This window comes from Rhinolophus sinicus, linkage group LG04, assembly GCF_036562045.2.
Source record: "Rhinolophus sinicus isolate RSC01 linkage group LG04, ASM3656204v1, whole genome shotgun sequence".
Classification (NCBI taxonomy): Eukaryota; Metazoa; Chordata; class Mammalia; order Chiroptera; family Rhinolophidae; genus Rhinolophus; species Rhinolophus sinicus.
The window spans coordinates 67,588,378-67,604,350 of record NC_133754.1 but is presented as its reverse complement, the minus strand read 5'-3'; the positions used below and the strand labels follow the sequence as shown (position 1 = coordinate 67,604,350).

Sequence of the window (15,973 nt, the reverse complement as noted above, 5' to 3'; positions counted from 1 at the left end):
TACATATTATGCCACTTTTGGTTCTCATTTAATCCTCTCAGCAATCCCCTTTTATAAAAGTTAGGTGAGTTTAGATCCCTCTGGTCTAGTTTTAGATACTCTTCTTGCTCCTAAAACTCTATTGAGTTGTTGTTTGTTTGTTTTTAACTCTTATCTGGTAAATTAAAAATGGTTAAATATTTTCTAACGTGGATTTTGTTATCAGCATCTGGTTTGGCAAATTCAATTTCTTCCCTATTGCTACATTGCTCTGCATTGGATGTTTCTGTATGTTCAAGTCCAATGAAGGAGATAGGTAGGACTCAGAAATATCTAGAAAACAGATTCTTTCTACTAAAAAGATTGCTCCTTTAAAAATCACCTAAAATGAAGGAAAACTATAACTAAACTGTAGTGGCAGATTTCTGTTGCAAAACAGCAAGGATATAATAGGTGAAGTACTGGCTACAACAGAAAAGATTGAGGTTTTAGGTGACTTTTCGAGGAACAATAAGGCTCTCAGTGTTTTGCCTCTACCACTCATTAAGCTGCAAAATACAAGTTCCCATCATATTATAGTCAAGCTTTGTTAAATTAACATACTGCTTTCTTGCTTAAAGCAGGTTCTGAAGTTCTTGATATGTACAATGAAAAACTCTGCTTTTCATGGCAGCTTATTTCTTCGTTTTCCTACCCTTTGCATGTGACCACTCAGCAATTAAATAAAGATATAACTGTCAGCTTTGCACTTGATGCATGAATCAGCTTCATGATAAGGCCCCTTTAAAAGCCAAATCTTCACATTGGGATTTCTTCCTGGAATAATAAAAAAAAAATGTTGCGGTGAAAGCTTATTCATTATGAGGGAAGATTACTACAGTTCGATATTGTGGTACTTGCTACTTTATTCTACCTCAGTCAGTTTATAAACATCTAGAAAATAATTATGTCCATTGCTTACATTCAAGAATACAATAATATAGAATGTTTTGGCAAAATCTCATTGTATATTTTCAAGTCATGGCTAGTCTTTATGATCTCAAATCTGCAAGTGCCCAAGATTTATGCAAGAGATGCTAAAATGCTAAGAAACACTGTCCCAGTATCTGTGTCCTTATTCTAGGTAAGGCTATTCCTTTGTATGTTATAACAAAGCGATTGACTAGATGGCTTATGCATTAAAGAGGAAGTGCTTTACAAACAGCAGGACTTATTACTTAATAATATATGAGGATTGCCTTCCAACTATCCCTAAAGAATGTATGTACTTTAGCATGGAATTATGAATGAGTGAAATTTGGGACTCATTAGTAGTGGCTCTGGTGTTTTTAGACATTATATAACATATTTAAACACTTCTTTGAATTTAATATTTCTGCTTTGTTTTAAATTTATGCTATAGTATAGTGGTAAGTGGTAACAACTCCTGTTTTCTCCAGGAGTACATAAAATCTTAACTATTTGAACTGTTAGAATAACTTGTAATTGAACTGTGCTTACCATGTTTCCCTGAAAATAAGACCTAGCTGAACAATCAGCTCTAATGCATCTTTGCTCTTTTGGAGCAAGCATTAATATAAGACCCGGTACTATATTATATTACATTATATTATAATAAGACTGGGTCTTATATTAATTTTTGCTTCAAAAGACTCATTAGAGCTGATTGTCCGGCTAGGCCTTATTTTGGGGGAAACACAGTATTTGGACAAGTTTTTAGTATATTAGTTTAACCATTGGTTGAGTAGTGTTAAAGCAACACCTGTCATCCTCTGCCTTCCCTCCATACACACATACACCAGATATAGTTGAGAAATGTTTTAGAATAATAAATTATTGTATATGGATCTTATTTAAGCAGTAATTTAAGTGTATTTTGGGAACCCCCATATCTAAGAGTTCTCCATAGCTACTTTCTACCCAATATAGTATGTTCAACATTTATTTCTTAGCATGTATTATAGTGGTAGAGTTTCTGTTTCTAAACATTTTTGATGGAAAGAATTATTGTAGAAGGCAGTTCTTTTTTGCAGCTCGACTGCAGGGGACCAGAGTTGCATGCATTACTGTGTCTGTGAAACTTCTTGGAAGCAAGCCAGTATGTTAGGGTGAGATTCATATGTAAGCAGTGAGCCACTAAAAGGCTTGCACAATATTACAACTCTTCTGAGGAGAGGAAGCATTAGGAAATTCAGCAGTAAAGCAGCAGCAGCAACAAGCAGCCACAGTGGTAGTAAAGATAGGGCAGGGTCACAGTTAGCGTATTGCACAGTGTGAGGCAGTGAGCACACAGCTTCCCATCCTGCTGCCTGAGGGAGGCAAACCCAAACTGTCTGTTGCAAGATTTTTCTGGTTTCATGTTTATAATGTTAAGTCATGTGATAATACTGTACCATAAGTTGCCAACTTTGCTTTACTCTAGAGAAGATCCTTTGCTGCAGTGCCTTTTCCCCGTTTTTTCTTTTTCTCTCCTCTTCTTTTTTTTTCTTGAAAGAGAAAAAATTGTGCAATGTATGTTTATGCCTACACCATGCCGAGACGACACTTACCAGTAAATAATCTTTGTATCCCTGAGGTAAGATACTGTTTCTGCTTTCCCTGCACAGTGCTGCTGCAGCACGGAGCTGATCCAAACATTCGGAACACTGATGGGAAATCAGCCCTGGACCTGGCAGACCCTTCAGCAAAAGCTGTCCTTACAGGTAAGAAAACCAGAGCTACCAAATTATTTTATCTATGGAACTACTGGCCTGATTTGAGAAAATCTTTATGCACTGAATTTTATTTGTTTCTGCTGATTAAGCTCAACAAATTATACATATATATATATATATATATATATATATATATATATATATATATATCATTATCTTCATTACTGATTTGGTACATTAGCTGTCTCATTAATTGCTATGCTCTCATAAGCATAAGCAATAAGATTGTTTATTGTACTTAGAATTTTTGGAATCACAGCATTAAATAACATATTCACTCATGTTTTCAGTTGTTGTTTTATGATTTAGATCATAATTTTCCTGTACCTCATCCTCTCAGTTGATTCTTTTGAAGACCTTCACTATAGAGCAGGAAAGGGCATTTGTATTACTTTGTAAAAGTAGTTTTGATCAGAAAGACAACCTGCTGCCTTATTACTTAGATCAATAGGTAAATAAATTATGATGCTGCTTCTTCCTTGCCATCCTGTTTATATTTTTGTCCTATCTTCTCACTTTACCTTGATAGCTAAGTATCTGTTAACTGAGGCAATGTATTACCTTTTTATTTCACATAATGAAACATTTTTGGCTTAAGTATTGGTTTTATTAAGACAAATGTCAAGAACCAGCAAAGAAGAAATGCTAGAATAGAAAGGCTCTCTCGTAACAGTGTAGAAAATAACGCTGTAAATGATAGGGAGTTGAGCGGCTGTTTTCATTGATCTTCATTCTCAAAATGCTGCATTGGATCTATTTTTGTTTTTATTCTTAGTGTCTGAGTTCTGCTGCCTTTGCCTTCTTTTACTTAACTGACCTTTGCAATTTGGAGCCTATTTGTCACTGCAGTGCTAACAGTATTGTTTTAAATGGTTGTGTAAAAGTAAATGATTTTCAACTTTCTTTAAATTTGCCATGTTTGAAGAAAATAAATCTTTTGTTCATTGTTTAAGTTTAGTGTCGTGCTGTGCATTTTTAACAAAGATTCTGAGGTGAATTGGAAACATTTATATACAAAAAGCTTTGAAAATATGTGGAATTCTGCTTACTAACTCTGCATAGAAAGACAACTTCCCACCGTGTTAAAATTGATTTCATCTCTGCTAAATCAGAGTAATACGATTTTTCTTAATTAAAAGGTTAGCTGATTGGGCTGCTGAATCAAGATAACATACACTAGACGGATAAAGCTATTTTAAACCTGTGTAGATAATAAGAAATTTAAATATAATTATAAAATTTGAAATAATGAAATTAAAATAGCCTCAGGCCTGCTTAGGCTCTGCAGCCTTTCAGTGTCTTCTTTTAACAAAACCCTGGGCAACAATAGAAGCTTTGGAGGGGTCCCTGACCAAAGGAGAAATACGGTTCCTAGTAATAGGGGTAGATTATAAATGCTGACTAAGACTGTCTCTATATCTAAGTGTCCTCCCTCTGACCTTTTCTCTCTTCAGCCCTCAACGCCTTCCTTGTCTATTTGTTAGATTCATTTAAAGCAACACTGCTTTTAGATCCACTTACATTTTTCTAAAAGACAAAGTTTAAATACAAGTTAATTAACAACAAGAAGCTATCTCCTAATTTGAGATGAATTTCAGGGGAGATTATATTGGCAGTTGTTAGTTTAGGAAAGAGCTCTGTGGCATAATAACTCATGGAGACTAGATTTCCTGAAGAATAGATACCATATCTATTAAACTTGATTTGAAAAGCATCTAGCATGTGCTTTGCTTAGATAAGGAAGATGTTAATTCTTGTTCGTAATACTGTTCATTAGTTGTTCTTTTCAAGAATCTTTACTTTTTTGGAAATGACATACAACTTTACAGTTGTTATGATGTAAAAGAAAAGCATTCTGGTAATAGTAATTAATTTTGTAGAAAATATAAGCTAGTGATATTTATACATTCATTTTATATAATGCAGTGAAATCACCCTTAAATGAAATATATTCCAAAATGGTTTTCTGCTTATGCAGGTTCTCTTCTAAGCAGTTCTTTGGAGTTACAGTGGAAGTATTATTTCCAAAGCTAAATTTAAAAGATTAAATATAGATAAAAAGAATCTTTTGAAAGGACTGCCTTATTTAGAGTTACTAGAGATTATTCTGGGTTATGTGGCATTCTTTATTTTTGTGGCAGATGCAGTTGTAGTATCATTAGGTACCTTGAGAGTGAAATTTCTGTTCTTTTTTTTTTTTTCTTTTTGGGGAATTTAGTTGCTAAAGACTACTTTGTAGTATCTTTTATGTTATTACTTTTATGCATTAGCCAAAACTGTTTAAAGGTACATATGTATATTTCTTAAAGGAAATTAGCAAAGTGAAAATCTCTTTTTATAGAATATTTTAAAATGTATAAATAATACCCAATTCTGCATGAAGAATGCATAGACTTTTACAAAGCTATATAAAACAACAGAAAACCCTCAGTTTTACAGTTAAGACACCCCCAGCATATAGCCATTTGCTTTGGGTAGTCTACTTAGGTATTTTGAAAAGAATAATTAATTGGAGAGATTCATCAAACTCTTCACTGAATTGTATTAAGTGAATGATAAATGCTTAGAAGAAATCTTGAGTTTTTTGTTTTTGATTAGTTTTGATTGTACTTAATTTGATTGGTTTTTATTAAATTGTTTTCTAGATAATTATTATAGCAAGCTAAACTTTCTTTTAGAAATTAGCTTAATGTAAAATACAGTAGTAATAATACTGATGATAATGATGATAATTTTTATAGCTGACAACTCCTGAGGGCTTCTGTTAGCCAAGCGCTGTTCTAAGGGCATTGAATCCTCACAACAGCACTGCTCCTAGACAGATATTATCATTGCATCTATTTTTGCAGATGCAGAGATTAAGTTCCTTTTACAAGTTCATTAAGGGAAATTATTGGGATTTTTTGAAACTCAAGTAGTTTGGATCCAGAATCAGTGCTCTTATAGATGCCGAATCAGATTTTTTTGCCTATCTGTTCATTTAGAAGGATGTAATACAAAACACATTTGAAAAATTAGACTGACCCATAAACTCAGGGCTTAACTTCAATCTGTTAAGATAATGTTTCACTAGTTTCTTAGCTTACAGATTGTCCCTTTCAAAAATAGAAAATTTACCTTATTAATATTACCTGTAGGATTTATCATATAATAAAATTAATTAATTGGTAATAAATTGATTTATACAACTTTATAAACACTATTCTTGCCTTTCTTTCAAGTCAGTAGGATTGACTAACGTTCCTTTGAAAGTAGTAAAACAATATTTAGAATTTATAAGGAAAGATGTAATATTCAGAATATTTGACCTATTCGTAGGTAAGAGGCAATTCAAATAATGTAAATAAACCTTACATGAGTTACAGGCAGATGTGAGTGTGTGTGTGTGTGTGTGTGTGTGTATGAAGACAGAGAGAGAGAGAGAAAGAGAGAGAGAGAGATTAGAAACTCTTCTCTTTAGATAACCCAACACTCTAATATTTCAAGCTCATCCCATCAACATTTTGTGTAATTAAAGCCAGCAGGCTTACATCATTAAAACCAGCATGATCTTTCAACTCATCAAAAAAATGGCATACTTGTGAAGCATAATAACTTGTTAGTATCTACCCTGAAAGCAGCTGTCATTTTTCCCAGTAAACCTTATAGCATATTCATTACCATTTGTATTAGAGCTTCAACTACAACCAAATTGCTATTTCATTTGGTTCTTTTAAATGTAATTACTGTTAACATTTGCTTTCTTAAAATAGCACATGTGACATTAGAATTCAATAATGCTTTGATATTGTAAGGGTTAATAACTCTTATTATTCGAAATTTGTGTTAAACTTTTATCTTGCCATAATTGTATATTCACATGCAGTTGAAGAAATAATACAGAGGGGTCCCCTGCACCCTCTACTATTTTTCCTTGGTGGTAACATCTTGCAAAATTATATTATGGTGTCACAGCCAGGATATTGACATTGATACAGTCAAAATACAAAACATTTCATCAAAAGAAGTATTATTGTCTAGTTTTCCCCACTTGTCTTTATTTTGGTATTAGGGATTAGGGTAATGCTAGCTTCGTAGAATGAGTTAGGAAGTGTTCCATCTGCTTTTATTTTCTGAAAGAGATTATTTTTTCCTTAAATGTTTTCACCAGTGAAACCATCTGGGCCTGACACTTTCTTTTTTTGGAAGATTATTATTGATTCAATTTATTTTTAGGTATAGGGCTAATTCGGTTATATATTTTTCCTAGTGTGAGTTTTGATAGTTTATGTCTTTAAAGGAATTGGTCGGTTTCATCTGAGCTGTCAAAATATCTGTGTGTAGAGTTGTTTGTTGTTTTTGTTTTGTTAGACAGCTTTTGATGTCTGAAGAATCTGTAGTGATATCCCCTGTTTCATTCCTAATAATTGGTCATTTGTGTTTTCTGTTCTGTGTTATGTGTTGCCCAGAAGTTTGTCAATTTTATTGATTTTTTTTAAAGAAAAATTCTATCCCATTGATTTCTTTAATCTGTTTTCAATTTTATTGATTTCTCTTCGTATGTTTATTATTTCCTTCTGCTTTCTTTGAGTTTATGTCACTCTTTTTCTAGGTTCTTGAAGTGGTAGCTTAGAAATTTGATTTGAGATTTTTCCTTTTCTGATATATGCATTTTAGTGCTATAAATTTCCCTCTAAGTACAGCTTTAACTGTACTTAGAGGGAAATTTATAGCACCAAATTTTGAGATGTTCTATTTTTATTTTCATTCATTTCAATGTATTCTTTTTTAATTCTCTGAGACTTCCTCTTTAATCCATAGATTGTTTAGTAGAAGTACGTTGTTTAAATTCTAAGTGTTCGGATATTTTTCTATTACCATTCTGATACTGCTTTCTAGTTTGATTCCATTGTGGTCGGACAACACTCTTTGTTTTCAGTTCTTTTCATTTAAAAATTTTATTTTATGGCCCAGAATTTGGTCTATTTTGATATATGTTCCATGGGCACATGGAAAGAATGTGTTTTGGGCTGTTGTTGGATGGTGTCCTGTAAGTGTCTATTAGATCTTATTGGTTGATGGTGTTTTTGAGTTCTTCTGTATCCTTGATGATTTTCCCCACATGGCCTCCACTGATATTGCGGGATAGGAGGAGGGCTGGCCTCCTTACCACTGGGCTGTAGTGAAAGTGTCTGGCAACCTATGGTCTCCACTGACATTGTGGTGAGGAAGGGCTCATTATTACCTGGCAGAGATGAAAGTTTTGGCTCCTGGTGAGCTTGCAAATCTAGGCTCATCACTAGGGCTTTGCTTCATGGGTCGGGGTGGGGCCCCAGTTTTTATACTTTTGCTTTTGGGGGGTTTTGGTAGTATTTCACTGCAATAGACTGGTTATTATCTAAAGTTTTTCTGTCTTTCTAGGCTGTTCTTTTCCTGATCCTTTGGCTAGAGATAGCAGGCTGTGTGTGTGTGTGTGTGTGTGTGTGTGTGTGTGTGTGTGTGTGTGTTGGTATTTCTAGGTTGCCAGATGATTCTCTTAAGACTGTGTATGTGGGGCAAAAAGAAGTTGGGAACTCACCACCATTGTTCCTTTGGGTAGCAAAATCCCTAACCAGTCTGCCTTCTTCTATCCACCTTTGAGTGTCTTCTTATGTTTATTTTATATATAATGCCCAGGTTTTTTTAGGTGTAGTTAGTGGGAAGAATAGGGAAAAGTACATTTATTCCATTTTCCTAGAAGCAGAAGCCTTGAAATTATTTTTAATCAGTCATCACTCTATGGAATCAGTCATTACTCATGGATACTCTGAGGATGTAAGCATTCATCAAGCATTCAAACTGCATGAACAGTGCAAATTTTTGTGGCATGCCTATTTTTCTAAATCTACCTGCTCATCAGAAACCTAGAGGTAAGCAATTGAGTTATAAGGAGTGTATTGGACCCTCAATGCTATTCACATGCTACTGCAGAGAACATGGTTGTTTAATGCTTTAACATTTTTAACTGGCTAAAAAGCAAAATTATGATTTCAGTACTTACAGTTGAAATAATTCTGACTAAAAGGGAAAGTTATCCACAGCCTGCTGCTTTATCAATAGATAACTGATAGAGAAGCCCATAGTTCCCTCTTTTATGATCTTCTTTGTATGCTTTTCATTAGTTCTATTTACTCTTTGACTCAGCTCTAGGGTTGGAGTAGCCCAGCAGCCAGTGTTTTCCTAGTTTGTCTAATTTAAAAGAATTATTTTTCTGAAACTTTAAAAAGTCACTGAACATATGTCATGGGTTTTAATTATTTTAAAAAATGTGGTGTTGTTGTGTGTTGGGATGATAGGAAGTTATTCAGCATCAAAGAGGATCCATTATTAAAGTAACTAACAATACTGGAGAATTTACTGGTAGAATTTTTACAGAGTACCATCTTTTCCTGCTGTATTCCGGCTTTGTCAGTGTCCCTGGCTTATATTACTCATCCAAAAGGTTAAGGGAAGTGGAGCAGAATATGATGCAAAAGATATAAGTTGACCTAAAACAAAAACCTTCTTTGAACAGATACCTACTTTTCTTCTGTACTCTCCAAGGAGCATTGTCCTTACACTTATACTTCACTCCTTCCTACAAGCTGCTTAAGGAGATGTTAATACAGAACATGTACTAACTCGCTGGTAGGAAGAGGCTAATACGTGTGCATACCTGTTTGCTCAGGGAGCAGTTTAGTGACGCTTTGGAATAGGATTGTTGATGACCCCAGGTGTCACTGCTCTTTTCAACATTTTTTATGCTACACCGAGGAGAAGCCGTCGCTAGCAGCAGGTTTATGGCTTTATTGCCATAGGTGCTTGCCTTTATTGCCTATGCTATGCTTGTACAGCATAGGCTGTACAGCACAGTTACAAGAATTTTGGAATCAAGAATATCTGCATTTAAACCCCAGTTCTGCTTACTAATTGTGTAAACTCGGACAGTTACTTTGCCTTTGTAAGCCCCAGTTTCCTACATTTTCTCATTTAATGAGTGGAAGTGAAAATACCCACTTCTAGGGTTGTATACAGAATAAATTTATTTGAAAGCACTTAGTGCATGATACATAGGAAACACTTGATAAGTTGTATCTTACTGATAGTGAGCTTGTTTTTGCTTCATTGGACTTTCAATATTATCAACCCAATTTTTCAGGGGCTCGTCAACAGTTTGTAATTTTCCGTAATTTATCCTTATCTCTAGGTTAGTGTTATCTCTGGGTCACCAACTCTGACAGCACTTGGGAACTTGTTAGAAATTCAGTTTTGCAGGCTCTATCCCAAACTTACTGAATCGGAAGTCCTGGGTGTGGGACTCTGAAATCTGTGTTTTTCATAAGCCCTCCAGTCATGCTGACGCAAGAAGTTCAAGTTTGAGAACTTCCCTGAAGAGGTAGTTTTTTTTGCTTCGCTGCAGAGCTTAGGGAGCTGTCCATGGTTGCTGTCTACTTTCACACTTCTTATTCTGAAATAAATGTACCTTTTCCTGTTTTTGTCCCTAACCACTGTACTGAAATGTTTTCTTCTTTCTCCCCAAGTTTATCAGTAAACTCCATCTTATATATGGTCACTTCCTTGTGCAGCCTCTCGGCAGCATTCAATATGATTTATTACAGCTTCCTTTTTGAAACAGTCTTCTAATGGCTTCTAGGCTACCACACACTCCTGCTTCTCCCCCCCCCCCCCATTTCACTGAGGGATCCTTCTCTTGCTGAGTCTCCTGTGCTCCATGTCTAAATATTATAAGGTCCCAGGTTTAGTCCTAGGATTTTGACTCGTCCCTGTCTAACTTCCTGGGTGATGTCATCCAGTCCATTGACTTTAAATAGTGATTATATGCTCAAGACTCTTTCCTCAAACTGCTTACCCCCCGGATTTATAGCTCTAGTGCTGACCTCTCCCTTGAGCTCCAGAAGTATATATCCTACTACGTACTTGACATTGCCAGCTTGTTGTCTAATAGACATCTCAAACTTAACATGACCAACTCAGAGTTCTTTATCTCCCTATCCAACCCCATTGCCGTGCCCATCAAGCTTGGACCCCATTCTTTCCTCTCTTAAGAAAGGGCACCACCATCTACGCAGTTGCTCAGGCCAAAAACTTATGAGTCAGATTTGATGATTCTCTTGTCCTCAATACCTTGTATTCACTTCATCACCCAATTCTGTTGGTTTAACTTCCAAAATCTATTCCGAATCTATTTCTCTCAGTCTTTGCTACTGCCATCAAGAATTCTGATTTGGATCAGACTTAACCAAAGTGTGGTCTGTACGCTGGTTCTGGTGAACTGTTTGTTTCTGGCCTGCAGTGAGGTAAGGGACCAGCACCAGAATATAAATCAACTACAACACTAAGTACTCCTTCATTTAGCTAACTTTTTTTAACAGCAGGACTTCCTTGATGAGAAAGCATTGCATTAACAATCTGATACAAGCTCCTGATCGTGTTGTAGACGAGCTACTTTGAACAGTGTTTGTCTAGACCACTGCTGACAGCCCCCTGACTGCTCTGTGTCAGCCTTTAGCCCATTCTCTACATAGCAGCCAGTGAAATGTTTTTAAACACTAACTGGTTTATTTCATTCATTTCCTTAAAAATCACTCTTAGAATAAAATTAAACTTTATATCTGTCCTCTATCTACTTATCTGATGCATAGTTCAGCTCTTTCCCTGTTGCTCCTTATGTACCAGCCACACTAGCCTCCTCTCTATGACTCATAGACTTCAAGCTGGTTTCTGTCTTGATTCTTTCTCTACCTTCTCTGTTCTCTCCCTAGTGTTCTGGTTCCTTTGTTTGAAACGCTCTTTTCTTCAAAGCTTCACTTAACTACTTTCTCTTGATACATAAAAGGTCTCAACTCAAAAATCACTACCTCAAATAAGCTCTTCCTGACCCCTCAGATAAACTAGTGTCCAGTCCAATTGCCAGCCACCCTTTTACATCACCCATCTATCACTTAAATGATTTCATTCATTTACTCTTTTGCTTATTTATTGCCTGACTCCCAACCCCTGAATTCCAGTACGGGCTGCTTGAGAAGTGGGACTTTCTCCTTCTTGTTTGTTGTTTATACTCAACATTCTATAAATATTTGTTAAATACAGTTGATAGGTACTTAAAAAACTAGACCTGTTTTCTTATAACAGCATAACATGGTAAAATCAAAACAGCATTCCAAAAATGTAAAAAAAATGATACAGGAGGTAGGGAAGCTGCCGTTGACAATACGAAGAAAATATGGAAAGGGACCTTTGGTAAGTCATCCAATCTGGTGTTTTGTTTGTTTGTTTGTTTGTTTGTTTGTTTGTTTAATCTGTGTTGGTTTGTAGATCCCAGAATTTGCAAGTGTTTAATCTGTGTTGGTTTGTAGATCCCAGAATTTGCAAGGGTCACTTCCAACCACTCTAAAATAAACTAACAAACTTGCTATTTAGTTAGTTAGGTGGTTTTTAAAAAGGAATCTTCAGGGGCCGGCCTGGTGGCTCAGGCTGTTAGAGCTCCATGCTCCTAACTCCGAAGGCTGCCGGTTTGATTCCCACATGGGCCAGTGAGCTCTCAACCACAAGGTTTTGCCAGTTCAATTCCTCGAGTCCCGCAAGGGATGGTGGGCTGCGCCCCCCTGGTGGGCTGCGCCCCGGGCTGCGCCCCCTGCAACTAGCAATGGCAACTGGACCTGAACCTGGAGCTGAGCTGCGCCCTCCACAACTAAGACTGAAAGGACAACAACTTGAAGCTGAACAGCACCCTCCCCAACTAGATTGAAAGGACAACAACTTGACTTGGAAAAAAGTCCTGGAAGTACACACTGTGCCCCAATAAAGTCCTGTTCCCCTTCCTCAATAAAAATCTTAAAAAAAAAAAAAAAAAAAAGAAAGAAAGAAAGAAAAAGAAAAAGAAATTATTAAAAAAAAGAAGAAAGAAACATCATCCTGATTTTTAAAAAAAAGGAATCTTCATCTCATCAATGAAAAATAAAAAGAAAAGCACTTTTTGGATATAAACTTATACTGTATAAACTTTCCTATCATAGTGCAATGTCTGGCCTATACTGAAATCTCAATAATAGTAGCTTTGGTTATTGAAGAAAAATTACAGATCATCGGTGTACAGTAACACAAAAATCATAATCCTATATGAATGAAATAACCTATCAAGAGGGAGATTCTAAAACTTTTCTATTCAGTTGGTGTTTGTGGATTGCCTAATTCTCTAGATAAACCCTCAGAATTTTAAAAATATTTCATAATTTTACCCAGAAATACTTTACTATAACGCCTCCTTTCACTGGATTGTTTTTCCCCTTGATGAAACAGTATATACTGCCTCATGATGTTCCATGCCCCAACTTCCCCACGCTCAGTCCTGATATTGTCACAGTCAAGAACCATTTTAGGGTAGACAAAAGATTGGGAACCATCCAAGACTGAGAACAATTCTACTCCAGTGTGGCATCATTTTTGTATGTATATTTTCACTTGTTTGCTTAGAGGTCATAAAAATGTACTGACGAGAAAGAAGCCATTGATAATTATTATATAAAATTATTATCTGGTGTAGTAGAAGAAAATTTGCTGAAAACTAACCTAATTGGGTGTTATCATTTGAATAAATAACCCTGTCTCTCTTTTCTTTTTTTTGGTAGACTTAATTAGATATCACAGTCAAAAGATAAATCTATGTTTTGCTTTGAAATATCTCTCATTCCAATCTATAAAACTTTAAGTTTTATATCTGTAATCCCATTCTTGTTTTTTCCTTTTTTCTCTCTTTTTTCTTTTTTTCCTCTTTTTGATTTTTCATCTTATTCCTTCAGTTACAAAAGACTTTTTCAAAATAGTGCTAAAACAAAATCTAACGTGGTTGGAAAAAAAAAAAATCTAACATGGTTGGTTGATTCCCCCCCCCCAAGAAAAAGATAACAAATTTTTAAGAATTTTCAACATGAATTGAATTACAGAATATAGATTTAGTTATCATGAAATGATTCATTTATACATTTTATTATTAAAAAAGGGAGATCAACATTGGCTTGTATGTTAAAAAGTAATCAAATTCTACATTAAAATCTTTGAAAATAGCTTTGGGTAAATCATTAGTGGCAATTTTATGTGTTATTATTATTTATATACCCAGAGAACTTAATTACATTAGTAGCTGAAACTTGTAATTAAACCTTTGATAAGTAGAAAGATGACAGATTTCATATATTGAAATACAATGAAATTTTTATAGATTATACTGCTTGATGTAAATTCAGCTGCCATTTTCCCTCAAAATTGTTTTCTCAACCATGGAATAATACAGTTCAGCTATTGAATTGCATGATTCATATGTCATTGCTAATGTCAACCTTTCCTACTGCTATTTCCTCAATGTTTATTATTTTTTTGAACTATTTCCAACTTATAGAAAAGTTAAAAATAGTAAAATAAATACTTATATATTCTTCCAGTAGATTCATCAATTGTTAATATTTTCCAGATTTGTGTTGTATCTTTTTCTGTATGTATATTTTTTTCTTTTTGTTCTCTGAACCATTTGAGAGTGACTTGCAGACTTTGTGGTGCTTCACACTGAACTACTTCAACATGTATCTCCTAAGAACCAGAACACACTTATCACACTTGGAAAATTAAGTATTAATTCAATACTATTTTCTCATATACAATTCATCTTCCTATTGTTTCATAAAAATATTTCTTGGCCTATGACTTTTTCCATCAATTCCAGGTAACTCCATTTCTTTAAACAGCTTTTGAGCCACTTGAACTCTTTCACGGACACTTAGAGATTGGTATGCCTTATCTCCTCTACCTAATTGTTACCCCTTTTGTACAGAAGCTATTAGTAGCCACTGAAACATTTGCCTTTTTTCTTTTACGTGTTTTACTTTTGGTTTAGTGATGTTGCTGCTGTCTGTGTTTGTGTTGTTCTTTACAGAGATATTTGGATGCAGGTAGTAATTACGGAACATGGTGTATTACCACTTACATTAGGCACTTAAGAAATGCATGATAAAACTTTTAAAAATCAAATTTAGACTTTTTAATATCCCTTCAGAAAATGTATTACCGACCTTCTCAAAGGAATATAATGTATTGGTGACCTAGATTGGATTTTTCTAACAATTTATGATTTCAACAATAAAAATATATAAGCAAAATTACCTATTATTTATAATTGCAAAATATTGGAGCCTTCCTAAATTCCCACATATAGGAGAGTAGTTAAATAATCTGTGGTGCATACACATAATAAAGTGTTTCATGTCTATAAAATGATGAACTAAGGGTTTGATTCCTCTGTGAACTAAGGGTTTGATTCCCTAAGAAATACTGTTTAGTGAAACAAAGCATGAAAGAGTCTATGTATAGTATGCTACCCTTTTAGTAAGAAACAAGAAGTGATAGCTAGCCTCCAAAGACGTACCCAAGCACCCTGCCTGTTCACATTCATACCTTTGTGTAGTCTCCTGCCACATTGTATTAGGGTTATTCTGTGTGACCAATAGCATATGGAAGAGCTAATGGTATGTAACTTCCAAGATGGTCATAAAAGATTGTGGCTTTCCTCATGGGCTTTGTGTTTTTCATTCTCTTGGATCACTTGTTCTAGAAGAAGCAAGTTACCATTTTGTGAGGTGCCCTATAGAGAAGCCTATAGAGGAGGTACTGAATTTTCCCGCCAACTGCCAGTGAGAAACTGAGGCCTGCCAGCAACCACAAGAGAATACTTGGAAGCAGAGTCTCCAGTTTCACTTAAGCCTTGAGATTTTGTAGTCCCAGCCTATAGCTTGACTACAACTTTGTTAGAGATGTTAAATCAGAATCATCCAGCTAACTACCCCCAGATTCCTTACCCTCAGTATGAGATAAAATTTGTTCTTTTAGGCTACCACGTCTTAATGTAGAATAATTTGTTAGGTAGTAATAGATTACTAATACTCAAGGGAATTTTTTTAAAAGAAGACCCATTTAACTGCTTTTTTCTTCACAATGAAACACAAGAATGATGAACCACCAAACATGGAAATTGGTTACCTACAAGGAGGTGGAGACTCCAGTGGGAAAGGGGTAGAGAAGACGTTTCCTAGATATCCCTTTTTGATGTAATTTTAGTGTTGAGAAGCATGTTAATGCTTTACATATTCAAAAAGTAAAGTTAAATCAAGGATAGGGGAAAACCCCTAAAGTTTGAATGCAGAGTCCAATGGACTATCTGCATTTCAAATAAAAGCCATACTGAAGGAAATAAAAAAACTAGTCCAAGTAAATTT

General features: G+C 35.0%; 1 protein-coding gene across 1 annotated transcript in view; it reads left to right on the top strand.

The window, feature by feature from the left end:
* Positions 1 to 15,973, top strand: part of TNKS (tankyrase) — a 191,699-nt gene that overhangs the window by 58,604 nt on the left and 117,122 nt on the right. The window contains exon 3 of the mRNA XM_019750527.2: positions 2,586 to 2,681. Coding sequence (XP_019606086.2) covers positions 2,586 to 2,681 — 96 coding nt within the window. The remainder of the gene's footprint in view (positions 1 to 2,585; positions 2,682 to 15,973) is intronic.